At 38.5% G+C, this 22865-nt stretch overlaps 1 protein-coding gene across 2 annotated transcripts in view; it reads right to left on the bottom strand.

The window, feature by feature from the left end:
- Window positions 1-22865, bottom strand: part of SLC5A12 (solute carrier family 5 member 12) — a 115776-nt gene that overhangs the window by 66668 nt on the left and 26243 nt on the right. For both annotated transcript variants that reach the window (XM_053688904.1, XM_053688905.1), the window contains exons 3-6: window positions 19856-19907; window positions 16556-16623; window positions 14572-14726; window positions 13971-14111 (exon numbers count right to left, since the gene is read on the bottom strand). In XM_053688904.1, coding sequence (XP_053544879.1) covers window positions 13971-14111; window positions 14572-14726; window positions 16556-16623; window positions 19856-19907 — 416 coding nt within the window. The remainder of the gene's footprint in view (window positions 1-13970; window positions 14112-14571; window positions 14727-16555; window positions 16624-19855; window positions 19908-22865) is intronic.

The raw sequence follows: 22865 nt of genomic DNA on the forward strand, positions 1-22865 counted from the left end.
AAGACAAAATGCATAAAGAGGATGATGTGGTCAAATATACTCATTTGCCTAATAATTCTGCACTCCCTGTATATAACCGGCCACCACTCCTAGCTGTGCTTTTAAACACATCACAGAGAAACTTGCTTGGTCTGTCCGGTACCAATACACTCCCTCCACGGGCCCTGGGCACCTGGACTGGGTCTCTCTTTGTCACTCACTGAGATAACTACTCCTGCAGCTGCCTATCCTTTTGTGGGGTAGAAATTAGCTGGACATTCTTGCTGGACTTGCACCAGAACTTAACATAATACCTTACAGCAAGACCTGGTGAAATAAGTATTAAGACGTAACTTTCTCTGGTGACTGTTCGCCTCCTGACTGCCTCTGCATTGCGGAGAGAAAGAAGCGGTCACTTTGCTTGTGCAGGGCCCCTGGAGAGGGGAGCTGAATCACGCCGTGCCTATGCACCTAGTTATCCAAGGGACAGAGACTGTACAGACCCCTATCTGGAGGACAATTTTCTCTTTACCATATTGCATAAAGTTGCATTGTATTGCATTGTATATCATTGCTGTTAGTTTTTGCCTCTAACCACGCTTCTTTCCCCTGTAAAACAGCTTGGTTTTGCTCCCTAGCTCACACAGGAGATTGCAGACTGGGGTGAGGAGCGCAAGAATTACCTGGTCCCTTCTGCTGACAGGTTTTTGATAATATTCCCTCTGTTGCATACTATTTTGCTCATTGATGGTTGATGTATTCTGTTCTATAATTGCCTTATCTTGTCTTGGTATCTTTATTAGTGGCATCTGCCATTATATTTTGTAACAGCAACGTAACACCTGCTTTTTAATACCTTAATTCTCCCCTTGACAGTTCATAGGTATATGGATAAATATCTAACCAACACCCCAATGGCGAGTCGTAGTAAAGCCAATGACCGACGCCATAGAGTTGCTAGTGATCAAACCACACAGGGTCACAGTTCTGAAGCCCCACTGGAGAGGGAGCAGGTGGAAACCCACCCTATTGTAAAACAAATCACCCTACTTTTCATGCCTAAAATTGGACAACCTACAAAGGGGTTGTAGACACCCTTGCGGGTGAACTCAAAACAGTTCTCAACCAGGATGGGGGAGACGGAGGGTAGAATATCTGATCTGGAAGACTCTAATATCCAATACAATCGAGTAAAATAGCACACTTAGAGAAACAAAACACTTCCCTCCAGATGAAAATAGATGATCTAGAAAATAGATAGAGGCGCAATAAACATGCGTCTCCTTGGTCTCCCAGAATCCGTTAAACAACAGGAACTGATTCACTTTATAGAAAAACACTTTGCCATCACTGCCTGAATGTATCTATTAAAGACCTTATTGGAGGGGTGGAAAGGGCGCACAGAGTAGGACCAGATAGACCTAGTCAGAATTTGGAGCAACCTCGCCCCATAATGATAAAATTCTTGCATTTTCAAACCAAAACTGCCATCTTAAGAGCCTACAGAAAAGTGGGCGAGCTGATGTTTGAAAACTCAAGGCTACTACTGTTCCAAGGACTCTCTGCGGACCTAATGAAACGCAGCAGAGAATTCTCGCCCCTTTGCTCACAGCTTCATAGGGAGGGTAAACAGACCTACCTTTTGTACCCCCGCTAGGCTCAAACTGGTCACCCCCAGGGGTTCCAGATTCTTCGAGACCCCAGCTGCTGCCCAGGAATTCTTAGACAACTATGAACCCTTTGCGCGCAGGCCCCACACACAGCCCTCAGAGACACCTGAGAGGGGAGGAGGGATGACTGGGAAGTTTAGATATAGCTAATAAATGTTTAGTTAAGGCTAATTGTACCAGACTTAAATTGACATAATGGTTGATTGGGCTTGGATACTGACTTTGTCCCAAATTACTCACGTTACTACTGGGGACCCCCGTTGGGGAAGGGCGGGTGTTCGGCCCACTCCCAGACACAGGGTCCACACCCGGGACAGCCTTGAGGGGCTGTTCCGGATGTGATCTCACAAGATCTTCTGTTACAAATGTTTTGAGTTCTTGATTGAGGCAGCTTCTCTATGCTGCTTCATATTATTGGTGCACATGATGAAAAGAATAACTGTCATAACATGTCAAGTTTTACTGATCTTATTATAAATGCTGTATTAGATTTCTTTACAGCACCACTGTTTGCAATGTCTGTTCAATGGGGCCTGGCTGGGTCTCGGCATGGTGAAAGGTGCTGAACCGGGAGCCTCTACACACACCGCAAAGGTTTGAAACAAATTTTTTTTTTCTCCTCTCTCTCATCCCCACAGTCCTCTTCCTTTTCTCCTTCCACCCACTCCCCCTATGTTTGTCTGCGATGCCACATATACCCTTACCGCCCTTAGCCATGAAAATGCCCTTAAACTCACATCATACCCACTAGATAAGATTTAATTTATATTCCCTGGAATATAGGGGGAATCCACTCCCCCATTTAAGAGGAAGTCGATCTTAACCCACCTTAGGAAAAAACGGGCAGAGATTGTATTCTTACAGGAGACTCATCTCTCAGACTTAGAGCATAGCAAATTGCAGACTGGCTGGGTGGGAAGAGTTGAGTTTGTCTCATATAAATCAGCTAGTAGAGGATTAGCTATACTTTTCGATAAACAATTGGAATATGAGATTGTGGATGTGCTTAAAGACCCTGAAGATAGATACCTGGTAGTGCAGATTAACATCTTAGACAACACCTACACCTTATGTAACATCTATGCCCCGAACCAAAGAGACAGAAAGTTCTGGGATTCCATCACAACCCTACTCACGCCCTATCTGGGTACCCACATCATTTTAGGTGGAGATTTCAATCTAGCTCCCATCCCCCATTGTGTGATGTCCTGATTTATGCAGGAACTTTTGCAGTGTTATTGAATTAAGGGTTTGTTGCTCTTTTAATGAATAAAACAGGCAGTATGATTTGAACTACCTGTTAGATCACTGGTGAGACTTTTACTGGTAGAAAACTTCGTAGATGCCAAATAGAGGCAAGGAATATTTAGGTAGTAAACATTTGTTGCAATATAAGTAAGGAACATAAAGCAAACAGTTCAGAATAAATGATAAAAGAAAAATGTAATTTGATACACTTTGAAAGCGTCAGTAATTGATTCCTGTTGTAGCACTGTTCAGATATGGCTTCACGCACTCACACACTCATTCATAAAATATATACATCACAGACAGACTATGGTAATAACCGGAAGATTCAGCAAGGTAATGTGGATGGTTTCCAGAAAGTGACAACGTAAGAACAATCCTTTGTAAATGGATTAAATATTACCTTCAGTTTGAAGAGAGCGGTTTTACCTCTGTGACCGGTATACAGCTTCAGTGAGAGTGCGGCTTCCAGACGCTGCAAGTAGATCCGGTGCTCCTTGATTCAGTTTGTTTGTTAAATTAGAATTCCGGAAGAATGAGTAAATACTTTGTAAGTAAAATGTACAACAAAAGATTCTAGCTTACTACTCCTGTTTATAGAGAGAAAGAAATCAAAGCAAGTTAGGAATTTTCAAAGTAGAATCACAGCAATAGGGATGCGGTCAAATAAGCTGAAAAGGGAAAACAATTTTCAGGCAAGGAATGATGGTTCAGGTGTGCCTGATATAGGGTGGAGGAAAGGGTAGGCGGGATATACCTTAAAGGTATATCACACACTCCCCCACTAAGGGTCCCCCAATTGACGAGAGGGATGGCTTCAAAGGATATCTGCGATGAAAAGATCTAATTAAACGGGGAGCAGAAATGTCAGTGCTACGATGCCAAGAATTGTCCTCAGGACCAAAACCTTTCCATTTTAATAAGTACTCTAAGTGATGATCTTGATCCTAGAATCTAGAATATGTTCCACCTCAAATTCATCGTGGTCATCTATTTGTAACGCAGTTGGAGTCTGAAGACTGGATGGTACGATAGATAGTATAAGGTTTAATCAGAGATACATGTATAGTGGGATGAATTCGCTATAAGCTGCAGGAAGAGTTAAACATACTGTCATAGGGTTCAAAATTTTATTGATTACAAAAGGTCCAACTGTATTGATTTGCCAATTTTCTTAGAGGGTACATGGAGTTTTAGATTCTTTACAGATAGTAATACTTTGTCACACCACTTTATAGACTGGACTGGGTCTGTGACGTTTATCTAATAAGCTTTCTGGTAATTCTTTGCGTCAGATAAATGTTTTTTGACTAGGGCTAATCTTGCTTCTAGTTGTAAAGGAATAGTCTTTAGTGGCTGGAGAATTTTACATCAGTTTTAGATAGAGTCAAATTGTTGGATGATAGCCATAGGTTGCATAGAACGGTGTCATTTTTGTTGAAGATGATACTGAATTGTTGTAAGAGAATTCCGCCATTGATAAATAATCCATCCAATCATCTTGCAAATGGGAAATGTAACAACGAAGATATTGTTCCAATGTTTGGTTTAGTTTCTCAGTCATCCCATTGGTTTGAGGATGGAAAGCTGTTGAGTATCTTGGTGTAATTTTTAATAATTTGCATAATGATCTCCAAAAGGATGAGGTGAAATTGTGTACCTCTATCTGTTATAATATCAGTGGGTAGTCCATGAAGTTTTACTATGTGATTAAGAAAAACATTAGCTGTAATAAAAGCGGAAGGTAACCTTTTTAGAGGTATAAAATGTCCCAACTTTGTCAGATGATCTATTACAACTAATATAGTGTTAAAGTTCCTTGATTTTGGTAGCTCTACGATAAAGTCCATCGAGATCATGGACCAGGGTTTATCCGGAACTGGCAATGGGCGTCAACAATCCGATAGGCCCTTTATGATCTATTTTATCTTCTAGCACAAATGTCACAGGAATTGACATAATCTTGAATGGTTTGATTCACTGTGGGGCCACCAAAAGTTTCTTCTTGTTTTTTCAATGGTTTTTTGTATTCCGGTATGACCGGATAAAGGTTCATCATGAGTGTGTTTCAATATTTGTTTCCTTAATGAACTGGGTATATACAATTGATTTTTATGATTTATCAAACCAGTATTTAAGTTTTTGTGACAGGATTTAGGTGTAATGGTTTCTTTTTCTTGTGCCCTTTTAATCTCCTCCTCTAGAGGTGTTAGGGCTCCAATAAATTTTTCGATTGGTACTATTGGAAGTCATGGTCTCTTGAGGTGTCATTTCCTGTACTCTGGATAACGCATCAGCCTTGGTATTCAGACTTCCTGGTCGGTAAGTGATCAAGAAATTGAACCTATCTAAGAATAGAGACCATCTTACTTGTCTGAAAGATAGAGTTTTACTTTTCTTCAAATATTCCAGATTCTATGATCTGTGAAGATTTTAAATGGTTTTTTGTGTACCTTCCAGTAAGTGTCTCCATTGTTCGAGGGATACTTTCGATAGCAAGGAGTTCTTTATCTCCTATACTATAATTATTTTTCTGCTGGTGTGAATCTTCTTGAATAATAAGCTACAGGAAATAATTCTGATTTGTTATCTACTTGTTGAGATAGAACTGCTCCTATACCTGAACTTGATGCATCTACCTCTAATACATATTGCAGCTCAGGATCTGGCATGTGTAAAATGGGGGGCTTGGAAATTGCCCTTTTAAGTATTCAAAAGCTGATTGGCCTGTTCGGTCCATTTATATCTTTGTTTCTTACTAGTCAACTGTGTTAAGGGCTTTACTATATCAGAAAAGTTTTTATAAATCTTCGATAGTAATTGGCAAGCCAATAAAACGTTGTAGTGCACGAACTGATTTTGGTGTAGGCATTCTAATACAGATGAAACTTTATCTGGATCCATTTGGATCCTATTAGGAGTTATTATGTATCCCAGGAATTTAATTTTGTTAACATGAAATAAACACTTTTCATGTTTGGCATATAACTTGTGTTCCTTCAATCGCATTAAGACCCAACGTACATGTCTTTCGTGTTCTTCTTCTGTTTTGGAATAAATCAGAATGTCATCTAAATACACTATGACACAAATATCCATTAAATCTCGGAAGATTTACATTAATAAAGTGTTGGAAAGTGGCTGGAGCATTGCTCAATCCAAAAGGCATTACATTGTATTGGTATAACCCATATCGAGTCCGAAAAGCGGTCTTCCATTCGTCACCTTTCTTCATTCTGATAAGGTTGTATGCCCCTTTTAAATCTAATTTAAGTAAATATTTGTGCTCCTTTTAACCGTTCTATTATCTCTGGTATTAGTGGTAATGGATACCTGTTTTTTATGGTTATAGAGTTTAAAGCCCTGTAGTCAATTATAGGCCTTAGAGTGCCATCTTTGTTTTTTACCAAAAACATGCCTGCAGCAGCAGGGGATGTGGAGTGAGATATAAATCCCTCTTCTCAGGTTGTCATCCCAAATAGGACCTTAAGTATACTAACTCATCTTGTGATAGAGGATAGATCTTCCCATGCGGTATTGGTGACCCTGGAATGATATCTATAGGGCAATCGAAGCTTCTGTGGGGTGGTAAATTTTCTGCTTCTTTCAAATTGAAGACCTCTGCCAAATCCTGATATATCCCTGGTATCCTATCTCAGATGATGAAAGAATGCATATGAGGATAACAGGTGTTTATGCAATATGTTGAGTCTAGTTTAAGTTTTGAATGTTCCCAATCTATTTTAGGATTATGTTTGTGCAGCCAACTATATCCTAAAATAATAGTATGTAGTGATATGGGGATCACATCAAATGTAATATATTCTGTGTGCCCTTGTTTATCTTTGTGAGCAAAGGTATTGTTTGGTGTGTAATGGGTCCCTTATTTATTAAAAGTACCATCAATTGATTTTACAAACACGGGGTTCTGCTTGCAAACCAGAGGAATTTTATTATTTACAATATATACAGAATCAATATAGTTCCAGATGCACCTGAGTCAATCAATGCCTTGGAGTGTATATTTTTCCTGATCCCACTGCAAAGAGAGAGGTAAAGTCAATTGCATTGTATCTGAGATATTGATATATGTTTTGATAACCTGTTTTCTTACCCTTCTTTTGTCTTTGTAATGAAGGACAGCTTGAGACGTTATGTTCTTTTTGTCCACAGTATAACATAAGTTTTCTAATCTTCTTCTCATTTTTTCCTCATTACTTAGTGGCCCCTTGATAGTGCCTATCTCCATAGGGGTTACACTACCTTGATGTTTCTCAGATGTTGTAGTGTAAGTATTCTGTCGCCTGGGTATTGTTGTCTGAAGTAAATCTCTCTGCTCGCCGTTCCCTGAGTCTTCTATCTATGGATGTGCTTAATTTTATAAGTCCTGGAAGAGTATCAGGCATTTCCTGGCGAGACAGTTCATCCTTAAGGTTTTCAGATAGGCCCAGCCTAAACTGATTTTTAAGGCTAACTTGGTTCCATAGTGAGTCTGTTGCCCACATTTGAAATTCAGTTGTGTACTCCTACCACCGTGCGCTTACCCTGTTTGAGTGCGCGTAGCTTAGATTCTGCAGTGATTTGTGTATCTGTGTCTTCATATAAATTAGACATAGCTTGAAAGAAATCCTGTAGTGATCCAAAATTGGGTCATTATTTTCATAAAACCTGTTAGCCCAGGTCCTAGGCTCTCCTTGTAAAATGAAATAGTGGTGCAAACCCTGATGCGGTCTGAATAATATGTGCGGGGTCTCATGGTAAAAAGAAGTTTACAAGCAGTCTTGAAATCTCTGAATTCATGTCTTTTGCCAGTGAAAGGTTGAGGGTAGTGAATATGGGGTTCAGGTACTTCAGTACTTTTATGAGACATATATTCTTTAACAATAGCTTTTAATGCGGGTATTATCTGCTTGTACTTCTGTTAAACCTTGTGCAGATAATCTAATTTTCTTTGTATGTTAGAGAACTCAGTTTTAATTTCATTTGCATCCATGATATTAAGGTTTTGTTTACCAGTAACAAACCCTTAGAACACTGTGGCCTGAAAATTATGTGATGTCCTGATTTATGCAGGAACTTTTGCAGTGTTATTGAATTAAGGGTTTGTTGCTCTTTTAATGAATAAAACAGGCAGTATGATTTGAAACTACCTGTTAGATCACTGGTGAGACTTTTACTGGTAGAAAACTTCGTAGATGCCAAATAGAGGCAAGGAATATTTAGGTAGAATACATTTGTTGCAATATAAGTAAGGAACATAAAGCAAACAGTTCAGAATAAATGATAAAAGAAAAATGTAATTTGATACACTTTGAAAGCGTCAGTAATTGATTCCTGTTGTAGCACTGTTCAGATATGGCTTCACGCACTCACACACTCATTCATAAAATATATACATCACAGACAGACTATGGTAATAAACCGGAAGATTCAGCAAGGTAATGTGGATGGGTTTCCAGAAAGTGACAACGTAAAGAAACAATCCTTTGTAAATGGATTAAATATTACCTTCAGTTTGAAGAGAGCGGTTTTACCTCTGTGACCGGTGTATACAGCTTCAGTGAGAGTGCGGCTTCCAGACGCCTTGCAAGTAGATCCGGTGCTCCTTGATTCAGTTTGTTTGTTAAATTAGAATTCCGGAAGAATGAGTAAATACTTTGTAAGTAAAATGTACAACAAAAAGATTCTAGCTTACTACTCCCTGTTTATAGAGAGAAAGAAATCAAAGCAAGTTAGGAATTTTCAAAGTAGAATCACAGCAATAGGGATGCGGTCAAATAAGCTGAAAAGGGAAAACAATTTTCAGGCAAGGAATGATTGGTTCAGGTGTGCCTGAATATAGGGTGGAGGAAAGGTAGGCGGGATATACCTTAAAGGTATATCACACATTGCGATAGACTTAGAGACCCTAACAGATGCGCAGCGAGGAGCCTACCCAAAGTTTCAGATAAATTTGAGAGAGAAATCTTTGAGGGGTGCCCTGGATGTCTCAGACATCTGGCGACAACTCAACCCCCGATGGCAAGAGACTATACATGCGTCTCCAGGGCAACGCCCTCCATGTCACGCATTGACCTCTTTATGATTTCAAACTCGGTGATCTAGGTCATAGATACAAAGAACAGTGAAAGTCATTGTCTCGGATCACGCCCCACCTATAGCACTTTTCCTTGATACTGCACCCAAGGTGCCCAACAGACGTACCCTGCGTTTCCCAAATATCTGGTAACGTCCCAAGAATTTCAGTCCTAACCTAGTCCACTGTTGGGATGACTATAGGTCAAACAATGCCCAATCACCTAAATACACCAGAACTCTTTTGGAGCACGGCTAAAGACGTTCTTTCGGGCAACATCATTGCATTTATGGCCCGCAGAAAAAGGCAATGCACAGAGAAGGTTACGGGATTGAGAGATAGTTTGGCAGAGGCCTATCGTGCATATTGCACTACCCCCTCTCACAACACTTACCGCGCTTACACCGGCATCAAACTGGAGTATGACTCACTCCTCGCGCACCAGGCCTCCCCAGGCCACTCATACGGACCCAAGGGTAAATATTACCGGTATGGGGACAATCGGGAAACTTTTGGGCCCACACTCTGGTGAACTAAACACCTCCTCAAGCATATCGCTGGCGATTAAGTTCGGGGGGACAGAATCCTGAAGGGATTCGGGGGCTATTGCCTAGAGGGACTTTTTGCCTCCTACTACTCCTCTCTGTACGCAAGGAACTCCCTACGGGGAACGAGGCGAGGGATTGCATTTTGGAAGACCATCACTCTCCCAAAACTCTCAGAGGAGCAATTAGCCATGCTGAATGCCCCCTATAACAACAGAGAGAGGTAGAAAGAACCATCGATGAGCATAGTCACTTGGGTAAGGCTGCGCCTGGTCCCAGATGGCCTATATGATTGAATTCTATCGGCCTACTCAAACCGCAAGTGGCCCCTTCCCTTGTGGGAATCTGTCACAGCCACTCCGAAGGGGGAGGAAGCCCCGACTCCCCGGAATTTCTATCGGCCTCTATCACATTAATCCATAAAGCGGGTAAGGATTGTTTGCTACCTGAGTCTTATAGGCTGATTTCTTTATTGAATTCGGACTATAAGATCTTACCAAGTTATTTGCTGAGAGGCCTGAAATTTATTCTGTCCAGTATCATTCACGAAGACCCGGGCTTCATGTATGCGCGCTCATCAAACGGTTAACTGTGCGAAGGGTCTTACAGATTGTCAACACTTCTGGGACGGTGCCCGTGGTCACAGGGAAGACAGACTGGAGCTTTCTGCTGTCCTTGAATGCGAAAAAGGCCCTTCGACCGAGTGGAGTGGGGTCATCTGTTCCCCACCATGGCTCAAGCCAACTTCACCGGTCCCTTCCTTACCCTTATCAAAAACCTCTATCAGGCACCAATGCAAATGTGCTAGTGAACAATATATTTTCTCCCAGCCTTCAGCTGCACAGGGGTACTAGGCAGGGGTGCCCTCTGTCACCCCTCCTTTTCAATTTAGCTTTGAGCATTAGCCATCAAGCTTCTGTCAGGCCTTTCCAAGGTATCGATGTTGCGGGTGTCCCGCAGCACCTGGCTCTGTACGCGGATGACATGCTCCTCTTCGTGCAGGACCCCCAAGCGCATCTACCTAATATTCTGCAGATTCTTGCTGAATTTGGCCTGTTCTCCGGCTATAAAGTCAATGTGCAAAAATCGGAGATTCTCTGGATGAACAACGCAGGGGGCTTGGATGCAGGGTACCCCTTCTCAGTAGCCAACCAGGATATTACATACCTGGGTATTAGGATCTCAGCTAACCCCAACAGACTATATGCTAACAATTTGACCCCTATTTGCGTGAAACTGCAGGCTCAGATGAACAGCTGGAGATCTCTTCCACTTTCATTATCGGGAAGGGTGGCCCTACTCAAGATGGTGGTACTCCCCAGATTGCTCTATCCTTTGCTCATGCTTCCCTTACTTTTGAACTAATCCGATATCAAACTCTTAAAATTCGGCCAGCGAGAGCTTTTATCTGGCAGGGGAAAAAATCAAGGATCTCAAGAGACAAGACTTAGCTATGCCCTTTCTCCACGGAGGTTTGGCGCTCCCAGACTTTCGGCTATACAATTGGGCCGCGCTGACCCGACCTGGTGGTGATTGGCAGGTTGGCACTGGACACTTTTGTCGTATAAATCTAGAGCAGGGCAGGGGTGCTAGGTAATGTCTCTTTGGCTTATCTTCCACACGTGCCAGACGCAAGATCCCTGAGGCCCCTGGGTCTTAGCATGCTATACAAAGATACCTTGAAGGCCTGGTTAATGGCACATAAGTACATGTGAAAACTTGTCATGCCTCTCCCTAATTACCTATTAGGAGAAACCCAGACTTTCTCCGGCAGGCTCTGAGACCCCTGCCTTTTCGCATTTGGAAAACGCGGGGGGCTGTCCTCACTTAAACACCATGCTAGACCCGCTAACAAAAACAATCAAAACATTTGGGGCTTTGCAGAGAGATTACAATATACCAAGAGCTCATTTCTATGCCTACTTACAGGTTCGTAATTATGTGGGGGTGCTGATCAGGGACGGTACAGATTTTTGGGAGGGTTCTCCCTTCCGCCTTTCTCATACACTATATGCCCTGGGTAGGTTCTCGCTCATCGGAAATTTACCATACACTCCTACACCATCTTTCCACATCTCATCAGTCCTTCGATTCAGGCAGGTTGGGTTAGAGAGGGTTTGAGAGAGGTCTCTTGGATAGAAGTGAGAAACAGCTTGGAAAAAAACAGGAAAGCGACTTTTGTCAGCTTCGTACAGAGAATCTCAAATACGTTTCTTGCACAGGGCCTATCTCACCCCCAAGGGCGCTGGCAAAATGGGTTCTATCCTGCCCAAACAGGTGTACCAAATGTGCCTCAGCTAATCCCGGGCTCTTCCATTATATATGGGACTGCCCCCCAATTAGGCAATACTGGGGTAAGATACAATTCTGGTTGAGAAAGCGGTTGCAGATACAAATTGAATACTCCCTGAGACTATAATATTTCTGTTGTGGGATGAGAGACTCCGACAACAGGACTCGATATTAAGCCTAATTATTTTAGTGGCTAGGAAAACACTACTACAACACTGGATAGCAGACAAAGGACCCCTTTTAGAGGTTTCAAAAATCTGCTAAAATCACAAATTTTCATAGAACAGATGGATGTGAGACCCGATGTTCAGAATAGATTAGGTGTGTTCCTACGTAAATGGCGCAGACTTATACTCACTTTTGAGCTGGAGGTTCAGAGGCTAATTCTCAGACCGTTTAGGGACTCAGTTGCTTCATGGAGGAGACACTTAGGGGAGACTGGGACCACTTACTCAACTAACAAATTAATGGTGGATATTATGTCAAACTCCGTAATCTCCCTGTATACTTACCTCCCTCCCCACCCTCCTCCCCTATTGTTGCCACTACAATATCTTTCTTTCCCCTTTCTTTTTTTTTTTTTTATCTCCAGCCAGGCCTCAACACCTGCAACAGGCCTGCCCAGACAGGTCCGATACAGCTACCTCTGACAGAGGTTTTACCATTTGCACTTGTTAGTTAGGGTTATTTTGTTTAGTTAGGTTTACGGTTTTGTGTTTTGAAAAGAAAAAGGAAAAAGAAGAGTTTGGGATTAGGATTTATGTACAACTGCCATTCCCATTTTCTGACATATACTGAAATACAACTTTCAACTGTTATCTGTATTGTAAATAATGTGTCAAGCATGGAACTTATTTTCTGCTCACCTGACATTGTAGTGAACAACCATTCCCTGTTGTAATCTGACAATATCATGGAATCTTGTTTTATTTGTGCATTTTGTCCTCCCTAATAAAAATGATATTTTAAAAGAAAGTATCAGACTTGGTTGAGTTAGAAGAATATTATTCTTTATTATTTATTATTTATTATATATTTATTATCTTAAAATGATAAAATGGAGATTTATGTTGAGATTTCTCATATGTGGGACGGTTATGTGCAAACTACCAAAGACAGAGACACACTCCCTGGTGGCCTCGGTTCAACACAGGTATAGGATTCAGTATAGTGATCAAATAAGATATAGATCTTAGAAGGAGATGCAGACGGGACGAGACCCTACTTTAGGCCTTTTCTTTAATTCCCTTTGTCATCCCCCCTTTTCTTTTTCTTTTTGTATTTTGTTTTCAAAGCCTTTATGGCTAATCTGTTTGTTATAAGGAGCACTTTTATATCTCCTCAGAACCTTATCTGACATTGTTTCTGACCTTTAAGAAGGTCTGTAGAAAATTGAGTTTTTTACACATTGTATGACACAACTGTGTCTCCCTATTTTTGTACTGCTTCATTTTACCTTCAATAAAGTTGTTTTAAAAAAAAAATCAGATTAATAACTCACGTCAGCTAGAGCGTACTTGTTTAAACATGGTCAGGTTAGCACGCGAGCATAGGTGTTCTATTGAAGTCTATGGGGAGAAGTTAATGTGGCTGCGATATCTCAAAGTCCAGCGGTTAGCGCCCATAAAGTTTCGCACACCGCGATAATATTTTACTTTCAACTTGTAATATGCTTGCTATCCTGTGTGCATTATTTTCAGCTGTGTTAGTGCTCAAGCACGCTAATTACTGCTTTACTTGTAATCTAGTCCAATGTATTTTAATATGCAAATTTAATAGTGCATTTTCATTGTAATGCATAGTTTGAGGAGTTTCAGATCATTGCAAAATATTTTCCATATGTGTGTAACCCCTACAAGATAGACAGAAAAGACAGACAGACAGACATACCTGGCTTCATACAGGTAAATGGATTGGATAACTCTTGGTGTAATTGAAATGCCCACTAAGATGAATATTTGTATGCTGTTAAGGGTTCTCTTGGCTAAAATCTAAGATTTATGTTCCTAAATATAAATATGAAAAATGGTCACATGGCTGTAAACAGTAATTGCATGTTCTGTTACTTATTTTCACCCTTTAAAAATCTGTGTATATATTTATAATGGAACCTTAGAGTACCATCTCTATTTTTTACAGGGGATTATGTTAATAACTTACAGTTTTGCATGTTTCTCTGATTTGCAAGATATACATCTCTGCACTGTTGACTGGTTAACTCCATAGATTCCCAACCATGTAAATGTTCCACCAACAGCAATGGTCCAAAATGTATGTCTCCTCAAAGGATCAGTGTCAAAACTGGCAAAAATAGCATATGGTAAAATGGTTTTGTGTACATTAATAAAGTTATTCAGTGTCTTATGTTACTCCATAATAAAATGTAAATGTGTAGTTGTAACAGACATATCTACACTAATGAGTGCATTTTAACATCTGATTTAGTCTGTTTTCAGTGTTAAGAGGGAAATTACCTTGTTTCAATACTTTAATACAAAAACAATTAATTAACTTCGTATTCTCAGAATTTCCAGTACTGGATAGTGCCCCAGAATATATTTGATTGAAGGTGTCCACAAAACTTATCTGATACTGAGCACTTTATGCTCTCTATATTGCATGCACTGAAGCTTTTCAAGATGTTATTTTTATGCAAAAAAGGTTTTACAGCTAAATCATAGCACTGCTGTGTATTTATGTAAGTAAATATATTAGTTTGATAATTTAATAAAAATTAATTGCTAAAAAAAAAACTATTTACTCTGCAATATCAAGGCTGTGATCCATTTTGTGAGACGTCCAGACTTCGGTAGGTCCTCCAGCTTGAATTGTTCCTTCAATTAGAACAGATAAAAATCCAACCACCATAACAATCATCTGAAATGCATCAGTCCACACAACGGCTTTCAAACCTCCCTAGAAAAAAAAAGAAAGAAAATGGGTGAAGTGAAGGAATCTGAGAGCAACCAAAGAAGTGAGCAGGTGGAGCCTCCAGGGACAGGACCATAAGGAATCAAAATGGGAGGAGTTTATTTAAACTTTTGGGGGGGAGGGGAAGGCAGTCTAAATTCTTCCTTTCCACCCACCCACTCATGCCCAATTAAATAAATCGTGAAGTAATGTGGTTGACATGTTTCTTTTTTCTTTACAGATAGCCAAGTTAAGCTTGGAGGCCACTAAGGAGCACATCATGGGCAGACTAGTTGGTCCTATTACAGCAAGTCTTCACTTAAGAAGTTGAAAGCTATTCAACAGGTCAGCTGGCATGCCTAATGGGTGAAGCTGGATACTGTTGTAAAGAATAGCAGATCCTTTGAGTGGTAATTGGTGGGTGAACTTGTACTCTCCAACTGCATCTGGGGTGGTCCATGAGCACCACAGTTTGGTTGTTGGGAGAGCGAGGTCTGGGATCAGACAATGGTTGCCACAATATAAACTGGTGATTAGTTTGGAGAACTCATCACCTTGATTACATTTATTTAAATTCAATTAATAAAGTGACCTATAATTTCCATCAACAAGTGTGGGCTCATATCTTTCTTGAGAATATGAAGTTTTAAAGGGGTTAAATGGTGAAGGCATTAAGGGTGTGTAATATATACACAACAGAAAATGTGGGGATATAGCACTTATACCTATCCAGTGAACAAAAACAACATAATATACCAATTATGTGCTTCTGTAGAGTAAATTAATAGAAGATACATGATAGAATCTTGCAGACCAGCATATTGACTTTGATATATAATTATCCTCTTAACCCTGAAATATATTTACACATTTCACCTGTTTTGCTTTGTGTCTTAAAAGTATGATCAAATGGCTCATTATATGTTAAATGGTTATATTCACTATTTCAAAACATTCTCATTCTTATATATTTGATCTTTTCATTAATATCTCTCAATTATTGTTTCTACAGTCTATACATAATAAGACATTAAAGGGATAGTCTAGTCAAAATTAAACTTTCAGGATTCAGATAGAGCATGCAATTTTAAGCAACATTCTAATTTACTCCTATTATCAATTTTTCTTCATTCTCTTGGTATTTTTATTTGAAAAACAGGAATGTAAGCTTAGGAGTCAGCCCATTTTGAATTATTATAGGAGTAAATTAGAAAGTTGCTTAAAATTGCATGATCTATCTTAATCATGAAAGTTTAATTTTGACTAGACTATTCTTTTAAAGTTGTTTGCTATAAAGTTGATTTTTAAGCCATGCTTTGTTTTAATAACCCTCATGTGAATAGTTTTTATGTTCTTTAGCAGCTACATTCACTACATTCATAAGATGCCTTATTATTCAGAAATGGGCAATAGCATCAAATAATTTAAAGTCCAACAGATCTATAGGGTCATCAATCTAGCATGTGAACAAAATTCCTACCTGTCCACATTTCCGCAAGACAAGGACAAGCAGCATCAGATGCCCACTTTATCAGCCCTGCCTCCTGCTCTCACGCACCCAATTGCATGACAGCAGGCCTGTCAATCAGCACAAATGAGCAAGATCAGATTGATTTAGCTGTGCCACCTCTGAAGACTTATGACTGCTGCCCCTTATACTGCAGATAGCAGGCTCCCATTAGTGAACTTGCACCACAAGGGTTTCAATCCTACTTTTTAATATATGGCCTCTGAAGTTTAAATTGAATGACCCTTAAATTCACTCAAATGCCAATGACTCAAATTATATTTATTCACTTTAAGTTTCTACAACAATTAATGTAATTAATACCTACCAGTGTACAATAGAAGGTGCAAACTATTCCCGTAGCAAATACAGATCCCCAAAGATTGAATCCTGTCACTGAAAAGAACAATAATAAAACACAATTTATTAAAATACACTTAAGCATTAAAACATTGGATATTGTTGTTTAAATTAATATTATGATTAAAGATTAAATGTTTTTTAAGTTATTTTTGAAAGAATTAATAAATAGCAAACAAGTGTAATAATAAAGAGTGAAATTCTTTATTATTACATGGGAATGTGCAGTAGGGATACAGCTTAAGGAACAATTAAATACAATGGAATTGCATATTCAGCAGATGCATAATGAAAAGTCAATACAATAGCACTGATCTAAAGGTCTCCATTCTGGTGAGATTATATAAGATGTCTCGTCAGGGCTGCGAGTTCCCTCACAGAATTTTAAAAAGAAACATTTTAGCTTCAGAGTTGTTTATCTCACTGTGCAGGGTTCTGGCTATGAAGGGTAGATGCATACATTACAATATAATGCTATTAAAAAAAGCCCTCAAAGATTGTGTGTGCTTTATTTCCATGCTGGCGAGTTTATGATGATTGGGCCCTTAGGGGGTGATTTAATAAGCAGCGGATTGTGCTTAATCCGCCCAAAGTTCCTAACAATCCGGAAACTTAAGTTAAGAATCAGAGGCCATAAGACCGCTGCTCCTTAACTTGTCCGCCACCTTTTAGGTGGCAGACTGCAATCATCCCGATCACATACGATCAGAATGATTGACACCCCCTGCTAGCATGTCGATTGGCCGCACATTTTTGTGAAATGCTTGTGCAATGTAAAATGCCTAAATAAAAAGAAAGAAGCGCTCAACCTGGGAACGAACAATAGCATAATAGCTTGTTCTATGGCTAGTTACCACTCAAGAAGCAGCCTCTTTTTGCTCAACATGTGCCTTTCACAGAGAATAACTTTCCTGAAGCATATCAGTCTGATCCTGACTTCACAGTACAGTCCAGCCTCGAAATACCAGGCAATCCCTCTCTGAACAAGAGAAACAGCAAAACCCCAGATGTACGTTTCGGCCTATAGTGGGCCTCGTCAGTGAGGTGCAGCCATATCCCTCTAGGCACACTGAGCAACGGGTCCACGTCTGGATTCCCACATCACACTTAGGGAGACTTCCCAAAGTGTCATAATTTGCATAAATAAAAAGAGAGAAGCGCTCAACCTGGGAACGAACAATAGCATAATAGCTTGTTCAATGGCTAGTTACCACTCAAGAAGCAGCCTATTTTTTTCTCAACATGTGCCTTTCACAGAGAAGAACTTTCCTGAAGCATATCAGTCTGATCCTGACTTCACAGTACAGTGAATACCAGGCCATCCCTCTCTGAACGAGAGAGACAGCAAAACCCCAGACGTACGTTTTGGCCTATTGTGGGCCTCGTCAGTGAGGTGCAGCCATATCCCTCTAGGCACACTTAGCAACGGGTCCACATCTGGATTCCCGCATCACACTTAGGGAGACTTACCAAAGTGTCATACTTTGCATAAATAAAAAGAGAGAAGTGCTCAACCTGGGAACGAACAATAGCATAATAGCTTGTTCTATGGCTAGTAACCACTCAAGAAGCAGCCTCTTTTTGCTCAACATGTGCCTTTCGCAGAGAAGAACTTTCCTGAAGGATATCAGTCTGATCCTGACTTCACACTACAGTCCAGTTCCGAAATACTAGGCCATCCCTCTATGAACGAGAGAAACAGCAAATCCCCAGACGTACGTTTCGGCCTATAGGTAACTAGCCATAGAACAAGCTATTATGCTATTGTTCGTTCCCAGGTTGAGCGCTTCTCTCTTTTTATTTATGCAATATAAAATGCAGTGTATGTAATGTAGAGTGGACATTATTTATTATATCGAATCATGTCCGCCCGGGGTTTAATAAATTGACCCCTTAGTCTGAACTTCAAATAAGTAGTATATTTTTTTTTTCTCAAAAATTTATAAATTAATTATTTCCTTTATTCAAATAAATATATAATGGAACTCAGGGCAAAATAAAAAGGACAAGATAATAAGCCATGGAAGCCCATATTATTTCAGCAGAGCTTTTAAATAGAAGAACTTATTGACATTTCAGTTGAATCTATTACAGCACATATAGTCATTGTCAATTATTTATTTACTAAAGAGGTATTTTCATGGAAAATATATAGTATGTCATATAATAAGACATTGAGGAGGGCAGCTAATTTCTATTTTCATATGCCATTGGTAAATAATTAACAAATGGAGAGTCCTTGAGGATGTTGAAGTTTTAGTTGTATATTGAACTTGTATTATTTTTGTCTGCAGGAAATGGTTTTATATTTCATAAGGCGAGTTACTAGATAACAATAATACTGTGGTAAATTCTTGTGTATGTGACTTGCAATATGATATTTTATTATTGCTCTTCAAAATTCCACAAAGATTACAATAACATTAACAAAGAGATTTAAAAACCATTTATATGCACATCAAAAAGCAGTAAGTAACATATTCAAAAAACTTACTGGAATTTTAAACTGTTTATTTTGATACTGAATATATCAGAAGGCTATCAAAATATCAGTTGCTCAGTGACTAATAAAGGTAACTCCTACAGCCTTCACAAACATGAAAACAAGATGTAGTTTCATTTCAGGAGCCCCAAGCAACAAAAAACTTATAGATTTTAAAATATCCTTTTTTTTAAAGACAACAAAGAAAAAATATATATTTTAAAGCCCCCTTATTTAATATGTAATTTTGAACCAGAACAAAAAGAAGCAATGATTATCAAAAAATCACTATAGCAAAATATGCAAAATAACCTATGAACTAATACCACCAACATAAAACAATCTCAATGTATAACATTTCAGAGAATATTTCTAAAATTTGGGTTTGGACACGATACATTGATGATGTACTCCTGATCATGAAGAGAACAATGTCTAGGTTTCATTACTAACATCACTGATATGAGGAATTCTTAATAGTTAATACCTACAACTATTTAGGAACTAATTTAATGCATTTCATTTCAAAAGCGGAATCTGATTAAATGCTTTTAATAGGTTCTGTAGATGTTTTTTGTGTCAACATTTAAACAGGAAGCTTATAATAGTTCCACCTTAATAACAAAAAACAAAAATGAATTTGGTTAAACTGGAAAGCTGTTCAGATCTTTTAATAGAATACAATTAATAGAATATAATAATATCACCATCTATACAATATTTATTTTTATGGGGGAAAAAATGTGTTGTATCATTAATGTTTTATGGAGTTTAATATCATCTTACCTTGGTTTAGAGCTAATGCAGGAGCATAAACCACCACTCCGGTATACAGAATCTTTAGGAAATAATTGGAATGAAAATGTAACATGATGTATAAAATAAAACTAACAAATTATAATAAACTGATTTGCTGATATGAAAAACTGGGTATATTCAATTACATACATTTTTAAAATGGAGGAAGTAATAAACAGAAATTAAACCTTACTTATACAATGAAGCATGGAACAAAAAGTGAATGCAAATTAACTGATTTATTCCATAAAAATAATTTATTTGTCGCCTATCCCTGACAGATTAAACACTCCAGATATTTAGCTGCAATAAATACTCCTTAAATAGATTTAACACAAGTGAAAGACAAAACATAAACACTATCTGCTTGATAAAACTAATAATTTTATAGTTGCAAAAGTAATAAATTGCACAGGTGTCCATTCTAGGCTAATTTGTTAGAGGCACGCCAATTATTTGTGTTTTTTAAACAATACAGTAAAGCTTTTAATAGTTTGTTTTAATAGTTGTTTAATATTTTATTAATAAAGTATAATTCAGGGTTAGAAAAATACAAGTCGATTATAAACACTGTTTTGTTATTTTGGGAAACATATTAATGTTAACATAAGCTATCAACAAATATATATACATATTCCATCCCTTGACCCATAGTGGGTAGGAGAAAGATAGAGATAAACTCTAAACTGAATTATATGATAATTATAATTATTTTATATACAAGCATATTTTAATTATTTTTGGAACAATTTTTATACATTATACTCAATTTCTTTTATACAAAATTAGACCATTTTTTCCTGTAAAAATGGAGGTGGGTACCTGATATTTAGATTTCAGAATAACCTTTCTAAGCAACTAAGGCTTTTTTTTATAAATACATATATAGAGGTCACTCTCCTTATGTAATACAACTTTTTTCAGTTAAAATAAGTTGCAATAAAACAGCTTGGTTACAGTAGTTGTCCTACATGGGGGGCAGTAGCGAGGAAAGCACTGCAGTATTTTTCTTTGCACCCTTTTTGAGCTGGTTGGCCTAAGGAGTAACATGAACATTGCTCCTCCTTGCTTTGTTTCTAGTCACACCCCTAGCCCGGTTAGCTCCATCTAAGAACGATCATGATTTCCTCATATGTCTCCCTGACTTACTTCCCAACTTCATGCAAGTTGTGGCCTAGATCCTATTGCTGTTGTACACTGTGTAAACTGTTGGTAGCTTACAACATATCCGTAGACTTTATTGGTGATACTTATTGTAACCACAAGTTTACATAGTTTACAACTGCTAAGAAAAATTGGTCTCTAAAAAATAATTTCTGCAATTGGTAGTGCCTGGTTCACAGTTTTAGGGGTCTATTTATGAAGCAGCGGATGCTACTTCCTACCCTCTCCGCTACAGTTCCGAATGAAGCGGAAGTTAAGAAGCAGCGGTCCTAAGACCGCTGCTCCTTAAGTCGTCCGCCAGCTCTGAGGTGGCGGACAGCAATCAGCCCGATCAAATATGATCGGGTTGATTGACACCCCCTGCTAGCACACAAATCTACAGGGAGCGGTATTGCACCAGCAGTTCACCAGAACTGCTGGTGCAATGATAAATGCCGACAGCGTATGCTGCCGGCATTTATCGATGTGCAGAGGACATGATTTGTTATAGCGGACCATGTCTGTCCGAACCTACATAAATAGACCCCTTAGAGTCTTAACAGCTCATAATGAGAAATGTTTTAGAGTAGCCCCAGACTACTGACATAGTAAGGAACTACTCACTTATTAGTACATACTTTAATCAGGGCAATTTTGGCTAAACATTGTTAGCGCAGGAGCAATTATAGATAACTATGACATCATTAGTCATAAGGATGGATTTTCTGAAGGGCAAACTTGTCTTTGTGCATTAACACTTAGCTGAGTCCATTTTTTGTACCAGTTACATTCCTAGTAAAAGTTGCCGTCATATTCAATAATGATTGTTATCACTCTCAGTTGTCACATTAACTCATGGTTGTTTTACATCAGTAATAAAATGTTCTAGTTGATATTACATAATTAATTTGTTGCAGTTTATGTGGGTATAGTTTTTTGTCAAAAAAATTAAAAATTAAATCCTAATCATAGTATTTCCTTTTAAAAGACCTCACGTTTTACGAGTAAAGCTCATACTTTCACAGCAGCATATTAAGTAAAATTTTAGCCTACACAATTTTAGACAAAATACAATATAAAAATAAATGTTGGCTTCTTTTGAGTGTTAGTAAAGTCAAAATGAATCTTCCATAGTTCAAATAGAGCAAGCAAGTTTAAACAACGTTCCAATGTACTCCCATTATTAAATTTGGTTTGTTCTTTTGATATAGTTTGTTTTAAAGCATACCTGGGTAGGCTCAGGATTAGTAATGCACTACTGGCAGCTAGCTGGTGACTGGTGACTATACCTATATGCCCCTTTGTCATTGGCTCAACAGATGTTTTCATCTAACTCCTACTTGTGCATTACTGCTCCTAGGTTTATGCTTTAACAGAGAATGCTAAGAGAACAAGCAAATTTGATAACAAAGGTTGATTGGGAAATTGTTTAAAATTGTATGGTCTGTCAGAATCATTGAAGTTACATTTTTACTTTACTCTCCTTTTAAGGAAATTTGTGACATATATCTGAACAAAACCTGACAAATTTAGTGATGGTTAGGCCCACAATGGATAAATCACATAAAAAAATAACTGCAGTGTTTTTTAAATAAATGTCTGTATAAATTATAAGACAGGTCATTTAAAAGCTCATATAATAGGGCAGTGTATGCTGCTAAAATAGATTATATCATGCACTTATTGTATCATAGAGAGTAATCTGTGACTAGTTGCTTAGAAATAAAACACAAAACATTGTGTGTGCTGTTATAATTTACCATCTGACCATTTCATGTAATAAATATAGTTTAATTATTCTCAGACTCAATATGTATAAACATCTTATCATAATATAAAATGAGCTAATATTATG

Source organism: Bombina bombina, chromosome 7, assembly GCF_027579735.1.
Source record: "Bombina bombina isolate aBomBom1 chromosome 7, aBomBom1.pri, whole genome shotgun sequence".
Lineage (NCBI taxonomy): Eukaryota > Metazoa > Chordata > Amphibia > Anura > Bombinatoridae > Bombina > Bombina bombina.